This window comes from Thecamonas trahens, assembly GCF_000142905.1.
Source record: "Thecamonas trahens ATCC 50062 unplaced genomic scaffold supercont1.19, whole genome shotgun sequence".
NCBI lineage: Eukaryota > Apusomonadida > Apusomonadidae > Thecamonas > Thecamonas trahens.
Genome location: NW_013657661.1, coordinates 256,150 through 270,402, shown reverse-complemented (window position 1 = coordinate 270,402; position 14,253 = coordinate 256,150). Strand labels below are relative to the sequence as shown.

Sequence of the window (14,253 nt, the reverse complement as noted above, 5' to 3'; positions counted from 1 at the left end):
TCCCCCCCCCCCCCCTCCCCCTCCCCCCCTCCCCTCCGACATCATGGCATGATCATGGCGCCAGCAGCCACACTCCCTTCCTCCCCCCTCCCCTCGCATCTCTACCCCTTCCACCTCTCTCTCATCAGACAACCATGTCGGTTGCTGACACTGCCCTCTACGACGTGCTTGGTACGCACACGTGCTGAACGAGTCCATGGTCCATGGCTGTCCCCCCCCTCCCCCCCGCCCTCCCCCCCCCCGGCCCCCCGCCCATGTCCTTTCGGTCGGTGTCTTCAAGAAGGCCCATCCACTTTCACGAGAGTGACGACGGCGGAGGGAGGGAGACGGGGATGGAGGGGAAGGGGACAAGCCGAGGGGGAGAGGGGAGCAGGAGGAGGGATGCAAGGATGGGGGAGACTCACATGGTGAGGATGTTGGATGGTTGTGTGTGCGTGTGTGTGTGATGGCGGTGGTGGCGGGCGCAGGCGTCTCACCTTCGGCGTCGGACAAGGAGATCAAGAAGGCGTACCGGAAGCTCGCGCTGAAGCACCATCCGGACAAGAACCCGGACGGCGCAGAGAAGTTCAAGGAGATTTCTGCGGCGTTTGATGTGCTCTCAGACCCGCAGAAGAAGGAGATCTACGACCGGTATGGCATGGAGGGCCTCGAGGGTGGCATGGGCGGCGGCGGCGGCGGCATGGGCGGCTTTGGCGCCGCAGACATCTTTGAGCAGATGTTTGGCGGCGGGTTCTTTGGCCGCGGCGGTCGCCGCCGCGGTCCGCCCAAGACCGAGGACATGAAGCACCGCATGGGCGTCAAGCTCGAGGAGCTGTACAACGGCAAGGTCAAGAAGATCGCCGTCAAGAAGAACGAGCTGTGCGAGACTTGCGACGGCAAGGGCGGATCCGAGGTCCGCCGCTGCACCGCCTGCAACGGGCAAGGCATCCAGATCCAGCTTCGCCAGGTTGGCCCGGGCATGGTCCAGCAGCTGCAGTCCAAGTGCCGCGACTGCCGCGGCACCGGCGAGTTCATCCGCCCCGGCGACCGCTGCACCGGCTGCTCCGGCGATAAGGTCGTGGTCAAGAAGAAGGTCCTCCGCGTCGAAATCGACCCGGGCATGGCCACCGGCGAGAATATCGTGTTCCGCGGCGAGGCCGACCAGGCCCCGAACCACCTGCCTGGCGACGTCGTCATTGTCCTGCAGCAGGAGGATCACCCGATCTTTACCCGCGACGGCGACGACCTGTACGTCGACAAGGAGCTGACCCTGGTCGAGGCTCTCTGCGGCTACCAGTTCCTTGTCACCCACCTCGACGGCCGCGTCCTGCTCGTCACCTCGGAGCCTGGTGAGATCATCAAGCCTGGCGACGTCAAGTGCATCCGCAACGAGGGCATGCCGCGCCACGGCTCGCCCTTTACCCGCGGCCGCCTCTTTGTCAAGTTCACCGTCGCCTTCCCGCCCGCAGGCACCTTTACCCCCGAGAATGCCCGCGTTCTCGAGTCTGTCCTCCCGCCGCGGCCGAAGCTCCCGGCCTTTTCCCCTGACGACGTCGAGGAGGTCCACTTGCACAACTACGATCCGTCGTCCCACGCCCACACAGGCCGCTCCTCGCACGCTCACGGCAACAACGCTTACGACGAGGACGATGAGGCCTACGGCGGCGCCCCGGGTGTCTCTTGTGCCCAGCAGTAAAGCCCAACCACAGAGATCCCACCTCCGCCCACGCTTTCAGAAGCCTGCTTCCAACCGCCGCCAGCCCGCTACAGTCGTCAGCCTCGCTCGCCCGCTCCCGTCGACCCGGCGACTGACACCATCCGCTGCGGCCTTCTGCAGCGATGCCCTTTGAGCGACCCCCCAACCTCTCTTCTCACTCTCCTTCCATGCCATACGGACTGTCCTGGCTCGCTGCAGCCGTCTGCCCGCCGGCCGCTACGGCCTTTGCCGCCCCGCCGCCGCCCGCAGGCCGCCCGCTGGCTACCCAGGCGCTGGCGGCCGCTGGCGGGACGACCGCCGCCGCCCTCGTCGGCTACGTCACCGACGTCGAGGGCAAGCTCGCGCTGTTCCAGGACTACGCCGCGCGCTCACTGGTGGTGATGCTGGAAGTCGGTCCCGATGGCCATGAGCGGCTGCAGTGGCGCAAGCCGAGCGATCCCGTTGGCTCTCCCGACGCATCCCCTGATCTCCACTTTGTCTACGGCGGCGACGTGTTCGACAAGGGCGATGGTGATCTGCGCCTTGCCCGCCTGCTGGTCGACTTTAAGATCCGCTATCCGCAACACGTTCACCTCATTCTCGGCAACCGCGACGCCAACAAGCTCAAGCTAGTCGCGCATCTCACTGGCCCGGAGCTCTCACAGTCGGTGCACACCCTGCCGGGCCCGTACTGGTGGTCGGGCCTCTCGAGCTACGTCACGCCAGCGCAGTTTATGGCGTCGCGGGCGCTGCCAGACTCGCGGTCAGCCCGCCTCCGCTACCATTTGCACTGCACCATGGGTGCTGCCGCCATGTTCGAGGCCCGCAAGGCCGAACTCGCCCTCCTCGCCGGCCGTTCCTCGCCTGACGACGTCTCGGACGACGAGGTCGTCGACTCGTTCCTCGCTGCCGCCGATCCACGGCATCCAGCGTCGCAGGAGACGGTAGTGGTTCCGCGTGAGGGACATGTCTGTGTCCGTCCACACGACATCGTCGCCTCTGGCGGCGGCGAGGCGCTCAAGTACGTGGTCCTCTCCGAGCTCGCTGCTCTCGTCCACGACTCGCTCTTTGTCCACGGCGGCGTCTCGCGGCGTGCGCTAGGCTTTGTCCCAGCCGACGACGCCTTTGATGGGGTGACCCGCGCTGCCGTCGGCACCACCCTGCCTCCTTCGGCCTCGATCCACGAGTGGGTCGCTGCCCTCCGCGCCTGGCAGCTCCGCGCACTCGCCGCCTTTGTTGCCTCGCCCGGCTACCTCGACCTCGACCGCAATCAGCGCGGCGGCGCACAGCTCTTCTCCTACTTTTACACCCGTGCCGTCCACGGCCGCTCCGTCGCCATCCACCCGTCGCTCACTCGAGGCGTGCCGAACGAGCCGCCGGCCGACGTGGCGCTGGCGCTCCGCGACTCGGGCATCGCTCGGGTCGTCTCGGGCCACAAGCCGTTCTCCGACTCGCCCACCCTTGTTCGCGCCAACGGCGTCGAGTACATTCTGGGCGACATGTCATTTTCCGACACCAACGCGCCCGACAATCGCGGTGCTGCTGTGGCCGAGGTCGTCATCGTCCATCCGCGCGACGGCTTGCCGTCGTTTCCGTTCCTGCACGGCCGCCTTGCCTGCGGCCTCGAGTACGCCTTTGCCGCCAAGCAGCCGGACAACCCAGACGCTCCGGATCCGGGAGCCTGGCTCGGAAAAAGGACCCGGACCGGCTGGATCCCGGTCGTCATTCTCCCGTCGGGCTGGCTCGTGCTCGACCGCGGCCGCGGACGTGTTGTTGAGCACTTGCTTGTTGATCCCGCCGGCGTCGAGCGCATGATGGTCGCCTGACTCGCTGCCCGCGCGCGTGCGCCTATGTCTGTGCGGCCACGAGTCGGCCATAGATCGAGTCTTCCGCCGCCAGCAGTGCTGCTGGCGTGTCGTACTCGGCAACTTCGCCGTCCACCATGACCAGGAGCCGGTCGTAGTCTGCGAGTGTTGCCAGCCGATGCGCGATGGTGAGCACCGTGCGGTCGGCAAAGGCCGTGCGAATGACGTGCTGAATCCGCGCGTCCGACTCGGCATCTACCGATGCGGTGCCCTCGTCGATGACAATGATCCGGGCATCGCGGACCAGCGCCCGCGCCATGCACACAAGCTGTGCCTCGCCGCACGACAGATTGTTCTTCAGCTCAAGGTCAAGCGGGTCGGCATCAGCGTCGAGCTCGTAGGCCTTATCGCGGAGAACCTCGGCCATGCCGACCGCCTCAAGCGCCTGCCACATCGCCTCGGGACGAGTCGTGCCCGTCGGATCCATGTTGAACGCAAGTGTACCGAGAAACAGTTGCGCGTCCTGCGGAATGATGGCCAGGCTCCGCCGAAGCGCAACCAAGCCCACCTCGCGAATGTCATCGCCGTCGATGCGAATCGAGCCCCCTGCGAGCGGGACGGTTTGGAACAGCGCCGCTAGGAGCGACGACTTGCCGGCACCCGAGGCACCGCAAATTCCAACCTTGGCCCGCGCTGGCACTTCGAATGAGACGTCACGGAGAACAAGGGGAGCGAGTCGCGGTATCGCAACGCTACGTTGTCGAACGAGATGGCACCGTCTACAACACGCCATCGCGCCGCAGCTGTCCCGTTCTGCGGCCCACCCACGGCGCGAGCCTCGCTCGGTAGATCAAAGTAATGACCGAGCCGCTCGACCGCGTTCATCCGCACCTCGACCCTCGTCACCGCTGCGCACAGCTGGATGAGCGCACCGGTCAGCTGCGAGGCATATAGCAGAGCCAGGCCGGCGGTCGCGGCCGTGATCGTGCCCTGCGACGCCGCCGAGACCGCGAGGCAGCCCGAGAGCGAGACCACGCCGCCGCCGAGGAGCGAGAGCCGGAGCAGGAGCCACCGGTTGGTGTTGACCTTACCGTTCCACACCCGTGCCGTCGCCTCGACGTTTCGGGTGTGCTTGTCCGCAAAGCTTTCCTCAAGGCCATAAGCCCGGACTGAGGCTAGACCTTCGATAACGCCAGCAACGTGGGCGATGAGCGGCGAGGTGACGATCGAACCGGTCCGCTGGAGCTCGCGCTTTGATCGTTGATATACGACCGAGACTGGGTAGTAGGTCAGCGCAATGAACGGGACGGCGAGCAAGAACCACGGTGTGGCCGCGCCGATGACGCAGACCACCGCGCCGGCCTTGAGCAGCGTCATGATGACCCTCACAAGCACAGGCAAGACGCCCGAGTCCATGTCAGCCACATCCTTGGAAAACCGGTTGAGGATCCGTCCGAGCGGCGTGGCGTCAAAGAACGTCAGCGGCGACGCCGTCACACCCACCAGCGCCGCAGCGTGGTACTTGGTGCCAGCAACAGCCGAAGCGGTGAAGACGAGGGTAGCGGTGAGTGCCGTGGCTACTCCCGACGCCACAATCAGGCCAAAGTAGCCGCCAAGGTACTTGCTGTTGTCTGCGCCACCGCGCTCGCTGGCGGCATGGGTCCACTTGGAGAGCCACATGTTGCGTCCCACGTCGAGCGCCTCCATGGCGACCAGCCCAAGCGCGATAGTGCCGACAGCCGTCCACCCGAGCGCGCGCGCGTACTGCAGGTAGTCTTTGGCAACAACCGAGCCCGATGCCCGGTCTTCCTTGACCTTGAGCTTGGCGCCGGCCGCGACGGCGGCAGCGTCGTGGGGCGCGCGCTCTCGGTTGTCGTCGGGAAGAGTGCCAGCCGGTAGAGCCGCAGGCTCGTTGCTTGACTCTTGCGCAGCAAGCGTCCGTGGCGAGGCCAACTCGGCACGGCCAGCCGCGACATGGTAGATCCGTAGGCCGGGGATTTGCTCAAACGCAAGAGAGTGGGTGGCGACGACGACTACAGCGCGCTCGGCGAGCGGCCGGATGGCGGCTTCAAAGATGGTGGCGGCTTGCTCCGGGTCGACTGCAGACAGCGGATCGTCGAGGAGAACAATCGGCGCCCGCGAGTAGAGAACCCGAGCCAGCGCCACCCGCTGCTTCTGGCCACCAGAGATGTTGACACCCTTCTCGCCGATCTCAGTCGCATCGCCTGCCGGCAAGAGGGTGAGGTCGTGTTCAAGGCCGGCAGCAGTGAGCGCCGCCGCGTAGCGCGGAGCGTCAAACTCGGCGTCGAGAACAATGTTGGCGCGGAGCGAGGCCGAGAGGAGCCACGGCCGTTGCGGAGCGTACGCGATGGCTGGACGCGGTGAGCCGGCCGGAAACTGCGGCGATCCCGGCGAGAGGACTTCAAGCTCACCAAGCAGCGCCAGCAAAATGGCCGACTTGCCACAGCCAACCGGGCCCATGAGCAGGGTGAGCGAGTTGGGCGGAAAGACAAGGTCGAGGTCGTACAGGACTGGCGAAGGATCGTCCGACGCCCAGGCGTAGGTACCGCAGAGGGCCAGCGGCTGTTCCCGTGGCGCGAGCGGATCGGCTGCCAGTGGCGGAAGGTGGCGCTGTGGGGCGCCGGCAAAGTTCGAGAGCCGGCTAGCAGCAACCTTGCCTGTCGCGTACGCGGCGAGGAGCTCGCGGGCAACCGAGTCAAGTGGGCCCTGCAGGATGGAGAAGAGCGAGAGTGAGGCAAAGGTGGCGGCCGGCGTCATGACGTTGCCGCGGGCGACGTAGACAGCAAAGGTGACACCCGAGACCAGCGATGGAATGATGGCGTTGAGCAGTCGACCGAGGCCGAGGAGGACGCCGCGTCTCTGAATGGCTGCCTGCTCGGTGGCGCGGAGCGCGCCGATCTTGCGCGAGAAGAAGGTCTCCCACCCGAGGAGCTTGACGACTCTGATGCCGCCGAGCATGTCGGCGATGGCCTTGTTGCGAGCGTCCTTGGCGACCATGACCCGTTTCTCGACCTGCTTCAGCCCGCGGGCAAGCATGAGGTTGAGTGGGAGGAGGGCAACGAGCGAGGCAAGGCCGGCAAGGACCGAGACGCCCAGGAACGAGAACAAAAGATAGAAGCCAAGCGCGAGCTGAACAGGCGTGATGACCGCAAGGTGAACCGACGAGAGCGACTCGCGGATGGTGCCGGCGTCGACGCCGACAAGATTGATGATCTTGCCCTTGCCGAGCTCGTCGCAGCCGGCGGCGGTCAGCCCGAGCAGCGAGTCAAAGACGTCGACCTGGAGCGCCGACTTTGCTGCGGTGCAGTAGCGCTTCATAAAGTAGCTGAAGCGAGCGTTGGCCAAGACTCGGAGGATTTGCGTAGCCGAGAGCGCCACCACGTAGATCCACACGCTCGAGCCGCACGTTGCCGACGACGCCAGGCAGCGGAGGATGGCGTGGATGAAGAGCGGGCCAGCGAGCTCTGCGGCGGTGGCGATGGCAAGGAAGATCCAGTTGACCAGATGAAGCCAGCCCCAGCCGCGGGCAAGTGCCCAGATAACCGACTCGGAACCGCGGGCGAGCCATCCGCGCCGAAGCTTGCGGAACGCCACTGTCGGGTCGTCGACGGGCATGAGCTGGTACATGTCGGCGAGGCCGAGCGGGCGGAGGTAGCCTGTGGCGAGCATGGCATTGACGTAGGTGAAGAACATGCGCGACACAATGCCGGCGCCCATCTCGGGATTGGGAGCATACCCCGCCAGCGATGCGTCCGGAGATGCGCTACTTGCAGATGCGACACCAGGTCCACCGTCCTCGCTTGCCTCGACGTCCGAGCTGTCGCCGAGCGGCACGGCGGCATATCCGTCACCACGCCCGCGCCTCCCGCTCCATCCTCTGCACGGCAGTGGCTTGGCTCCGATGTAGATGCCCGGAATGTCGATCATGGCAAACACACCGCCGCAGACCAGCAAGGCTTAGTCCGAATTGAAGGACCGCCAGCAATTGGCCGAGTGGCGTGTGCGTGTGTGCGACACGCCGCCAGCCGCCACCGGCCCAACCCGCTGGCCAGGCGCCACCTGCTGCCACCGAGTCCCCGCCACTGCGCCACCCCCAAGACCACCCCACCCACCCACCCCCCACCCTCTCCTACCCCCCTCCCCACTCACCCCACTATGGCTGCTGCTCCCTGGCTGGAGCACCACGGGTGCGCCCTGTGCGGCGCTGCTGTCGCCCGCAAGGGCGCCAAGTGCGCCGACTGCCTGGCCAATGTCCGCTTCGAGCTCGGCGGCCGCGAGACGTACGCCCCGCTGCAGAGTGAGAACCACGCTGGGACGTACGCCCATCATCCCGGACCATCGTCGCTGTCTGCAAGCATGCCGTACCCGCGAGCGGCGGTCCGCGCCACGCCGGTGCCTGCATGGGCTGCCCGCTCTGCTGCCGGCCCGCCGTCGTCGATGTCGGCTGCCGCCGCCGCTGCCGCCGCCGCTACCGATGCCGCTGATCGCCGCCGTGTCGCCCTCGCCACCCCGCCGCCGCTCTCGATGCAGTACGAGACCCACGCTTGGCACTCGTCGCCGCTGCAGTCGTCGCCGCCGCGCCCGGCCTCGCCGCTCCTCTCGCCGCCGCGCATGCCGCCTGGCCTCGGCCCAGATCCGCCGACCTCACCGCCAACCTCGCCGCCAACCTCGCCGCCAGCATCCGGCCCGCCGCCACCGACCTCACCGCCGGTGCCGCCGACCTCACCACCGGCTCCGGTCCTCTCGCCGCTCGGCACCAACGTGGCGAGCGGGCAAGCGCCGCCGGGGCAGGGACCGTCCCGTGAGGAGATGTTTGCGGCGCAGTTGGCGCAGCAAGTCCAGGCCGCCTACGCAACTCGCAAGAAGACCGTGGGAAAGCGCAGCTTCAAGTCGTCGCAAGTCCGCGTCGTTGCCCCCGACCAGGTCATGATGCTGGTCAAGCCGCCGGTTCCAAATTCGCCGCTCACCCGCCTCCAGCTGTACATGCGCCAGATGCTGATGTCGCCGCAGTATGCCGACGTCTTCTTCTCGGTCGGTTCCGAGACTGTCCACGGTCACCGCGCTGTCCTCGCCAACCACTCGCCAGTCTTTCGCGAGCTCTTTGCCAAGTACCCTGAGCACCGGGCGGTCATCCCGGTCACCGACACCCGACCGATTGTATTCCGCAAGGCGCTCAAGTTCCTTTACATGGAGATGACCGAAATCACCCTCGAGCTGGCCATGGAGCTGGTCCCGCTCTGTCAGTGGCTGCAGCTCAACTATCTTCTCCTTATCTGCGCCATGCGCCTCGCCCAGAACATCTCGGTCGCCAACGCCGCCTGGGTCTACGAAGGCGCCACCAAGTTCGGCCTCGCCCCGCTCCGTCGTGTCGCTCTCGACTTTATCATTGCAGAGTTCGACTCGGTCTCGCTCACACGCAAGTTCCAGGACCTGGATCGCGAGCCGCTGGTTGCTATTATCTCTGCCCGTGCCGCCGCACTCCATGCCAGCATAAACGTCTACTCTTGGCGAGACGGTCACACGGCCACAACCGCTGCCTCAAAACCCAAACGCATCGCTGTCAAACATCGGTGCGATTTCGTCTGCCTGGATGTCCACCTTGCTGGCACGGTGGAGCGCGCTGCCACCGGCATCCTCGTCAGGAGCATCGCTGCTTGCTGCTGGCTCGACTTCGGCCTCCTCGTCGTCCTTTGCGTCTTCCTCGCCCGGTACGGCGCCTTCGGTAGGAGTCGGCGGCGAGATCGCGGCCCGCGACGCCAACGCGCGCGAGAGGCGTGCATTCTTCTCAGCGTCTAGCGTCGCCACAAGGTCGGCTTCGCTCACAATGTTGGAGAACATGTCGCGCGAGTCCTTGCGATCCTCATTCTCCGACGTCGTCCGCGGCGACGAGACAGCGCTGGTCGACAGCACGCTCGGGAGCCGTACTTGAGAGTTTCCCACAGCGACCACGATGTCGGGTGGCGCGTGGGCACCACTCGGCGGTGAGCTCGGCACTGCATCCTCGACCATCTCGTCTTCGGCTGCCCGCGAGGCCTGCGGCGAGAGCGCCAGTGCAGGCACGGTCACGCTACGGCGCTCGACGCCCGAGCTCTCGCAGTCGGATGCAGTCGCCGCCAGCGCCTGCGAGACTCCGGTAAAGAAAGGATTCGGCACAAAGCCGTCAAGATCGTGCGGCATGTCCGAGTCCGAGTCCGAGTCCGAGACCCCAGCCTCGAGTCTGTACTTGCCGTCGTCGTCGTTGTTGTCGTCGTCGTCAAGAGAGTCCGAGCCGAGGTCGAACCCGGTCTCGTCAAAGTCGTCGCCAGGCATGTCCAGTACCGAGAGCCGCGACAGGATCGAGTGCTCACGGTGCGACATGGACGACGCGTCTTGCAGCTCAACAGGCAAATCCAAGCCGTCGGAGACGAGGTAGCCCTGGTCGAGCGCCGCGCCGTTGGACATGGTGACACGCCGCGACCGCCGCACACCGGCAAGTGTCGAATTGCGCTTTCGAGCGCTCTCAGCCTTGGTCGTGACTCCTGTCGACACGAGAAGTGCGGCCGGAGCAGTCACGTTGCTACCTGTGCCGAAGCCCTTTCGCCCGACCGCATCTTCATCCGCGAGCTGCTGCTCATAGAAGAGCCGCAGCGGGTCGTGGGTCACAAAGGCCGAGTTCCATCCAATCGTGTCGACAATGGTAAAGACAGCGAGCACAAACTCGCGGTCCGACGTCCGCATCCGCAGCTGCTCGTTAAGGTTGCGCTCGAGGCGGGCGACGGCTTGCGGCTCCATGGCCGACGCCACCTTGACCAGCCTCTCACTCCACGCCAGAGAGTAGAGTGCCGATGAGAGCGAGAGGAGCTTGGCAATCGATATGACCAAGTTGTAGCGGGTCTGCACTCGCTTCGACGTCGACGCCCGCGGCGAGGCGAGGAGCAAAAAGCTCGCCTCAAACAGCCTGGCTGCATCCAGCAACACCTCGCCGAGCGTGTGGAGTAGTGAATGCGCCGCGCCCTGCGAGATGATCGAGTGCTCGAGCATCGGCGCGGTGACGAGCGCATGCAGAAAGGTGGAGGCCTGGACTTGCAAATCGGCCTCGTACAGGTCCTCGTTGAGCGCGTCGACGGTGACCCGGAGGGCGGTGCGCGAGGCGAGGACGTCGACAACCGCAAACGGCGCAATGTTGCCGAGCGCCGCCAGCACGCCGCGGATGATTTCCGGCTGAGTGCCAAGCCGCTCGGGCGTGAGGAGCGCGAGCAGCGCGTCAAGGCCGTCCAGCGACCGCAGCGCCTCGATCATGAGGTCAGGCGCGTCGAGCGCAAACACGTTGGCAATGCACCACACAGCGTGGGCCACCACCTTGGACGCCGAGTCGCGCAGCGCGGCATCCACCAGCGCAGAGTCGCTCAGCAACCGCATGTCCTCGCCGCTGGCGTACGCCGACGACAGGTGCGAAGTCGTTGCCATCGCTGCCGCCGTTCCCGGAATGTCGGCGCCCATGTAGGCGTCGAGCTGCGGGCGTCCGGTCCGGATCCGCGATGACTCGAGCTCGTGATGGGCACGCACAATAGCGTGCTCACCAGCAGCCACAATGGAAACCAGCTCGGGGAGAATGCCAGCATCCAACGCCGCCGCCCTCCCAACATTGAAAGCCGACAGGGTCCGGAGCGAGATCATCGCCAACTCGCGAAGAATGAGAGGCGACGCTGCGGTCGCCAGGTTCAGCAGCCGCGCCACATACAGCTCATCAAGCAGGAGAGCGAGTCCGTCTGTCGAGAGCGCAATCGACTTGGCTGCAAACAGCGCCTTGGCCACCATCCGGCTCGACGAGAGCGAGAGAAAGCCAACGAGCGATGCTACCAGCCGCGAGTAAAAGAGCCGCGGCCGGAACTTGTCGTTGAGGCCGAGAAAGCCGAGAATGACAACCGCAAGCTCGACAACCTCCACCTCGGTACTCCGCATAAACTCCTCCAGCCAGGCAACAACCGGCAGCTCGAGCGCGAGGAAGGCCTTGCGGTGGAAGGGCTTGGCGGCGATGCGGGCCAGCTGACGAAGCGCCGTGAGGCGGACGCCTGGGATTGGATTCGCCTGTGCGAGGATGAGCAGCGGCTGGACCGCGCCGGCACCGGTGTACACCCGGGTTCGGTACGGGAGCTCGACAGTAGCAGAGAGCCGCGACGACCCGCCAGCCGCCGCCAGCGCCTCCTCATCGGCAGCGTTGGCAAAGTCGAGACAGGTGAGGTGGACAAGCGCCCATGCGGCGGCCTCCTGAACTGCCGAGTACGTCAGCAAGTCAGTGAGGTAGAGGAGCGCGTTGCACTTGGAGGCGTCAACAAGAAGGTCGGCGGTGGCAGGAAGCGCAGACATGTGGCAGAGGGCAGATGCGGCGGCAACAACAACGTCGGGAAGGTGCGAGTAGAGCGACTCGACGACCGGCTCCAGGATGAAGAGCTCGAGCGAGGAGAGCGTCGCCTTGTGCTCATCCGCGAGTGGAACGGTGGCCCACGCGGCGAGGAGAGAGGCTGCCTGGTGGACCACCGGCTCCGACTCGGTGTAGGTGAGCAGTGAGACTACAAGCTCGAGGCCGGTTGGTGAGATGGGCGGCGGGCTGGGAACGCCGCGGACCGGCGGGACGGCCGCTAGCGAAATGAGCTTGAGCCACGTGTTCATCTCGGCCTCCGACTTGGCCGAGAGCGAGTACGTTCTCGTGCCGAGCTGGAAGAGCTCAAACAGCCAGTTCGACTTGACCATGGAGCAACGGATAGCGGTGTAGCCATGAAGGGGGATGATGCCTGCGGGCAAGGCGTCCGACCGCGACTTTTGAAGTAAAAGACAAAGCCCTCAGCGACGAAAAACGTCCGGGTCCGATACGCCTTGTTGTACTTGACGCCGGCCTTGCGGAGCCGACCCGAGTGAAGCGGGCCGGACCGCTTGACCTCGGCGAGGCGGATCTTGCGAAGGAGCTTGCGGGCAGAGGCGTGCTGCGGCGATTTGGACTGTCCGTTTCCGCCTGGCATCCGTGGCGAGGTTGGTGACGCCGGTGGTGCCGGCCCACTCTGCTCGGCCGACGGTGTCGATGGCGAGGCAGCTGCGTTCGATGACGACTTTTTCCGCAGCATGGCCTTGAGCTTGGACGAGACAATGGCTTTGGCCGCCGGCGCCCGTCGCTCAATAAGCGAAGGGTCAGCGGCGGTGAGCGCGTTGATTTGCGACTCGATGGCCGAGACCCAGGCGGCTTTGTCCGCCGGCGACTCAGCGTCGACGGTCCGGGTCTTGTCGAGCGAGACGATCTGGAACGGGGCGCGGAGCGAGTGTTTGGCTGCTGTCGCGCTGTCGATGTCATTGATCCACGACGTGCCGAGGTCGATGGTACCCTTGTACTTGAAGAGCGAGCCTGAGCGCTGGGCGTAGACGAGGATGTCATTGAAGAGGAAAAACATGCGGTTCTCCTTGTTCTTGCGGAGCACGCCCTCCTTGACAAACTTGCGGGTGGGACAACCAGGAGCGGCGGGTTGGAGATGAGCTGGTTCTGGATGGTGACCACCTTAGAGAGTTGCTCTGCAATGACAATCGAGTTGTCGACCCGGTCGGCGATGGCCGAGATGAGGTCCAGTGCGTCGCAGAGGTCCGAGTAGTCTGGATGCGACCGTGGGGTGTACTTGATGAGGTCGGTGAGGAGAAGGATGTACCGCGGAATACGCTGGATCGGCATCAACAGAAGCGCCGTGAGCGTGAGCGACCGCGAGTCTGGGTGGGCCTGCGCCGTCTGCAAGAGGCGGAGAAACTTGGACGACTCCTTGGCGGCGGCCGAGACGGTCACTACGGCCCGGTCGTAGTTTTCGGCATACGCAGTGTACATGCGGAGGAACGGGGCAATGCGGAGGATTACGTCGCCGATGCAGGTGTACGCCGAGCACCAGTTGCGAAGCCGCGCCTCGAGCGCCTCGGCCAGCTCGGCGTTGACGTTAGTAATGAGCTCGATGTTGGAGAAGACCGTGGCAATCTGCGACCGCGAGAGCACTGGCGATGGCGACGTCTCGCACGAAAACCGCAGCGGCTGCAGATAGACTTCGATGAGAATGTGCATCGACTCGACGTAGCCGCGCTCGGTTTCCAGAATCTCGCGCGCAATGGGGTCCGCTTGCGCAAACTTCGCGTCCGCGCCTTGGCCGCCCACATTCGGCCATACCGCTGGAGAATGACCGCCGCCTGCTCCTCTTCGGGCATTCGCTCTGCCAGCGACGAGTATGCCCGTGCGCTCCTCACCTGCGGCAGCTCCAAGCCGGGCAAGGCCCTTTCGGGGTTGGCAGCATCAGGGGCAGTTTGCTCGGGGTTGTCAGTGTCAGCGGTGGCTGTCTCGGGGCTGGTTGCCGTGGTCAGCACGTCGGGCGGCGTGTGTTCTGGCTCGGGCCCTGCTTCACGCGCACGCTCGCCTCCCTCACCGTCATTCTCCGGGGCGGGTGGCAGCGGTCTCCGCTTGACCATGATGTGTGAGAAGTAAAATGGGACGCGAGAAGGGTTGGGATGAGCGGGGAGGGGGGAGGGGAGGGGGGGGAGGGTGTGGACGAGCGGAAACGTGTGGCAAGGGCAGGTGGACGGGGGGGGTCTCGCAGCCGGGGGTGGCGCCAGGTGGTGAGGAGTGAAAAAGGCCGGCTGCTGAAAACGCTGACGGTAGACCACACGGCATGACAGTGCCAGCCAGCGTACTGGGAGGAAGGGGGGGGGGGGGGGGGGGGGGGGGGGGGAGTTGCTGCGTGGTGGCGTGGCGAGGCG

At 65.6% G+C, this 14,253-nt stretch overlaps 5 protein-coding genes across 5 annotated transcripts; 3 read left to right on the top strand and 2 right to left on the bottom strand.

Moving 5' to 3' along the window:
• The first annotated feature begins 115 nt into the window (after positions 1-115).
• On the top strand, positions 116-1,691 carry AMSG_04898 (heat shock protein Ddj1). The gene is made up of 2 exons (XM_013903111.1): positions 116-171; positions 468-1,691. Exons 1-2 carry the CDS (start codon positions 135-137, stop codon positions 1,673-1,675), a joined length of 1,245 nt encoding a protein of 414 aa, XP_013758565.1. The 5' UTR covers positions 116-134; the 3' UTR covers positions 1,676-1,691.
• Positions 1,692-1,863: 172 nt separating this feature from the next.
• Positions 1,864-3,574, top strand: AMSG_04897 (uncharacterized protein; the record flags this gene model as incomplete). The annotated part of the gene is made up of 1 exon (XM_013903110.1): positions 1,864-3,574. The coding sequence occupies one exon, from the start codon at positions 1,864-1,866 to the stop codon at positions 3,499-3,501; it is 1,638 nt and encodes a 545-aa protein (XP_013758564.1). The 3' UTR covers positions 3,502-3,574.
• AMSG_04896 (multidrug resistance-associated protein Mrp2) lies at positions 3,524-7,428 on the bottom strand (the record flags this gene model as incomplete). The annotated part of the gene is made up of 2 exons (XM_013903109.1): positions 3,524-4,173; positions 4,257-7,428. 2 exons carry the CDS (start codon positions 7,426-7,428, stop codon positions 3,524-3,526), a joined length of 3,822 nt encoding a protein of 1,273 aa, XP_013758563.1.
• A 228-nt stretch (positions 7,429-7,656) lies between these two features.
• Positions 7,657-8,995, top strand: AMSG_04895 (uncharacterized protein; the record flags this gene model as incomplete). Its single annotated transcript, XM_013903108.1, has 2 exons — positions 7,657-8,968; positions 8,991-8,995. 2 exons carry the CDS (start codon positions 7,657-7,659, stop codon positions 8,993-8,995), a joined length of 1,317 nt encoding a protein of 438 aa, XP_013758562.1.
• On the bottom strand, positions 8,861-13,667 carry AMSG_04894 (uncharacterized protein; the record flags this gene model as incomplete). The annotated part of the gene is made up of 4 exons (XM_013903107.1): positions 8,861-12,222; positions 12,315-12,953; positions 12,980-13,620; positions 13,658-13,667. The coding sequence occupies 4 exons, from the start codon at positions 13,665-13,667 to the stop codon at positions 9,040-9,042; spliced, it is 4,473 nt and encodes a 1,490-aa protein (XP_013758561.1). The 3' UTR covers positions 8,861-9,039.
• Between the last annotated feature and the right edge of the window lie 586 nt (positions 13,668-14,253).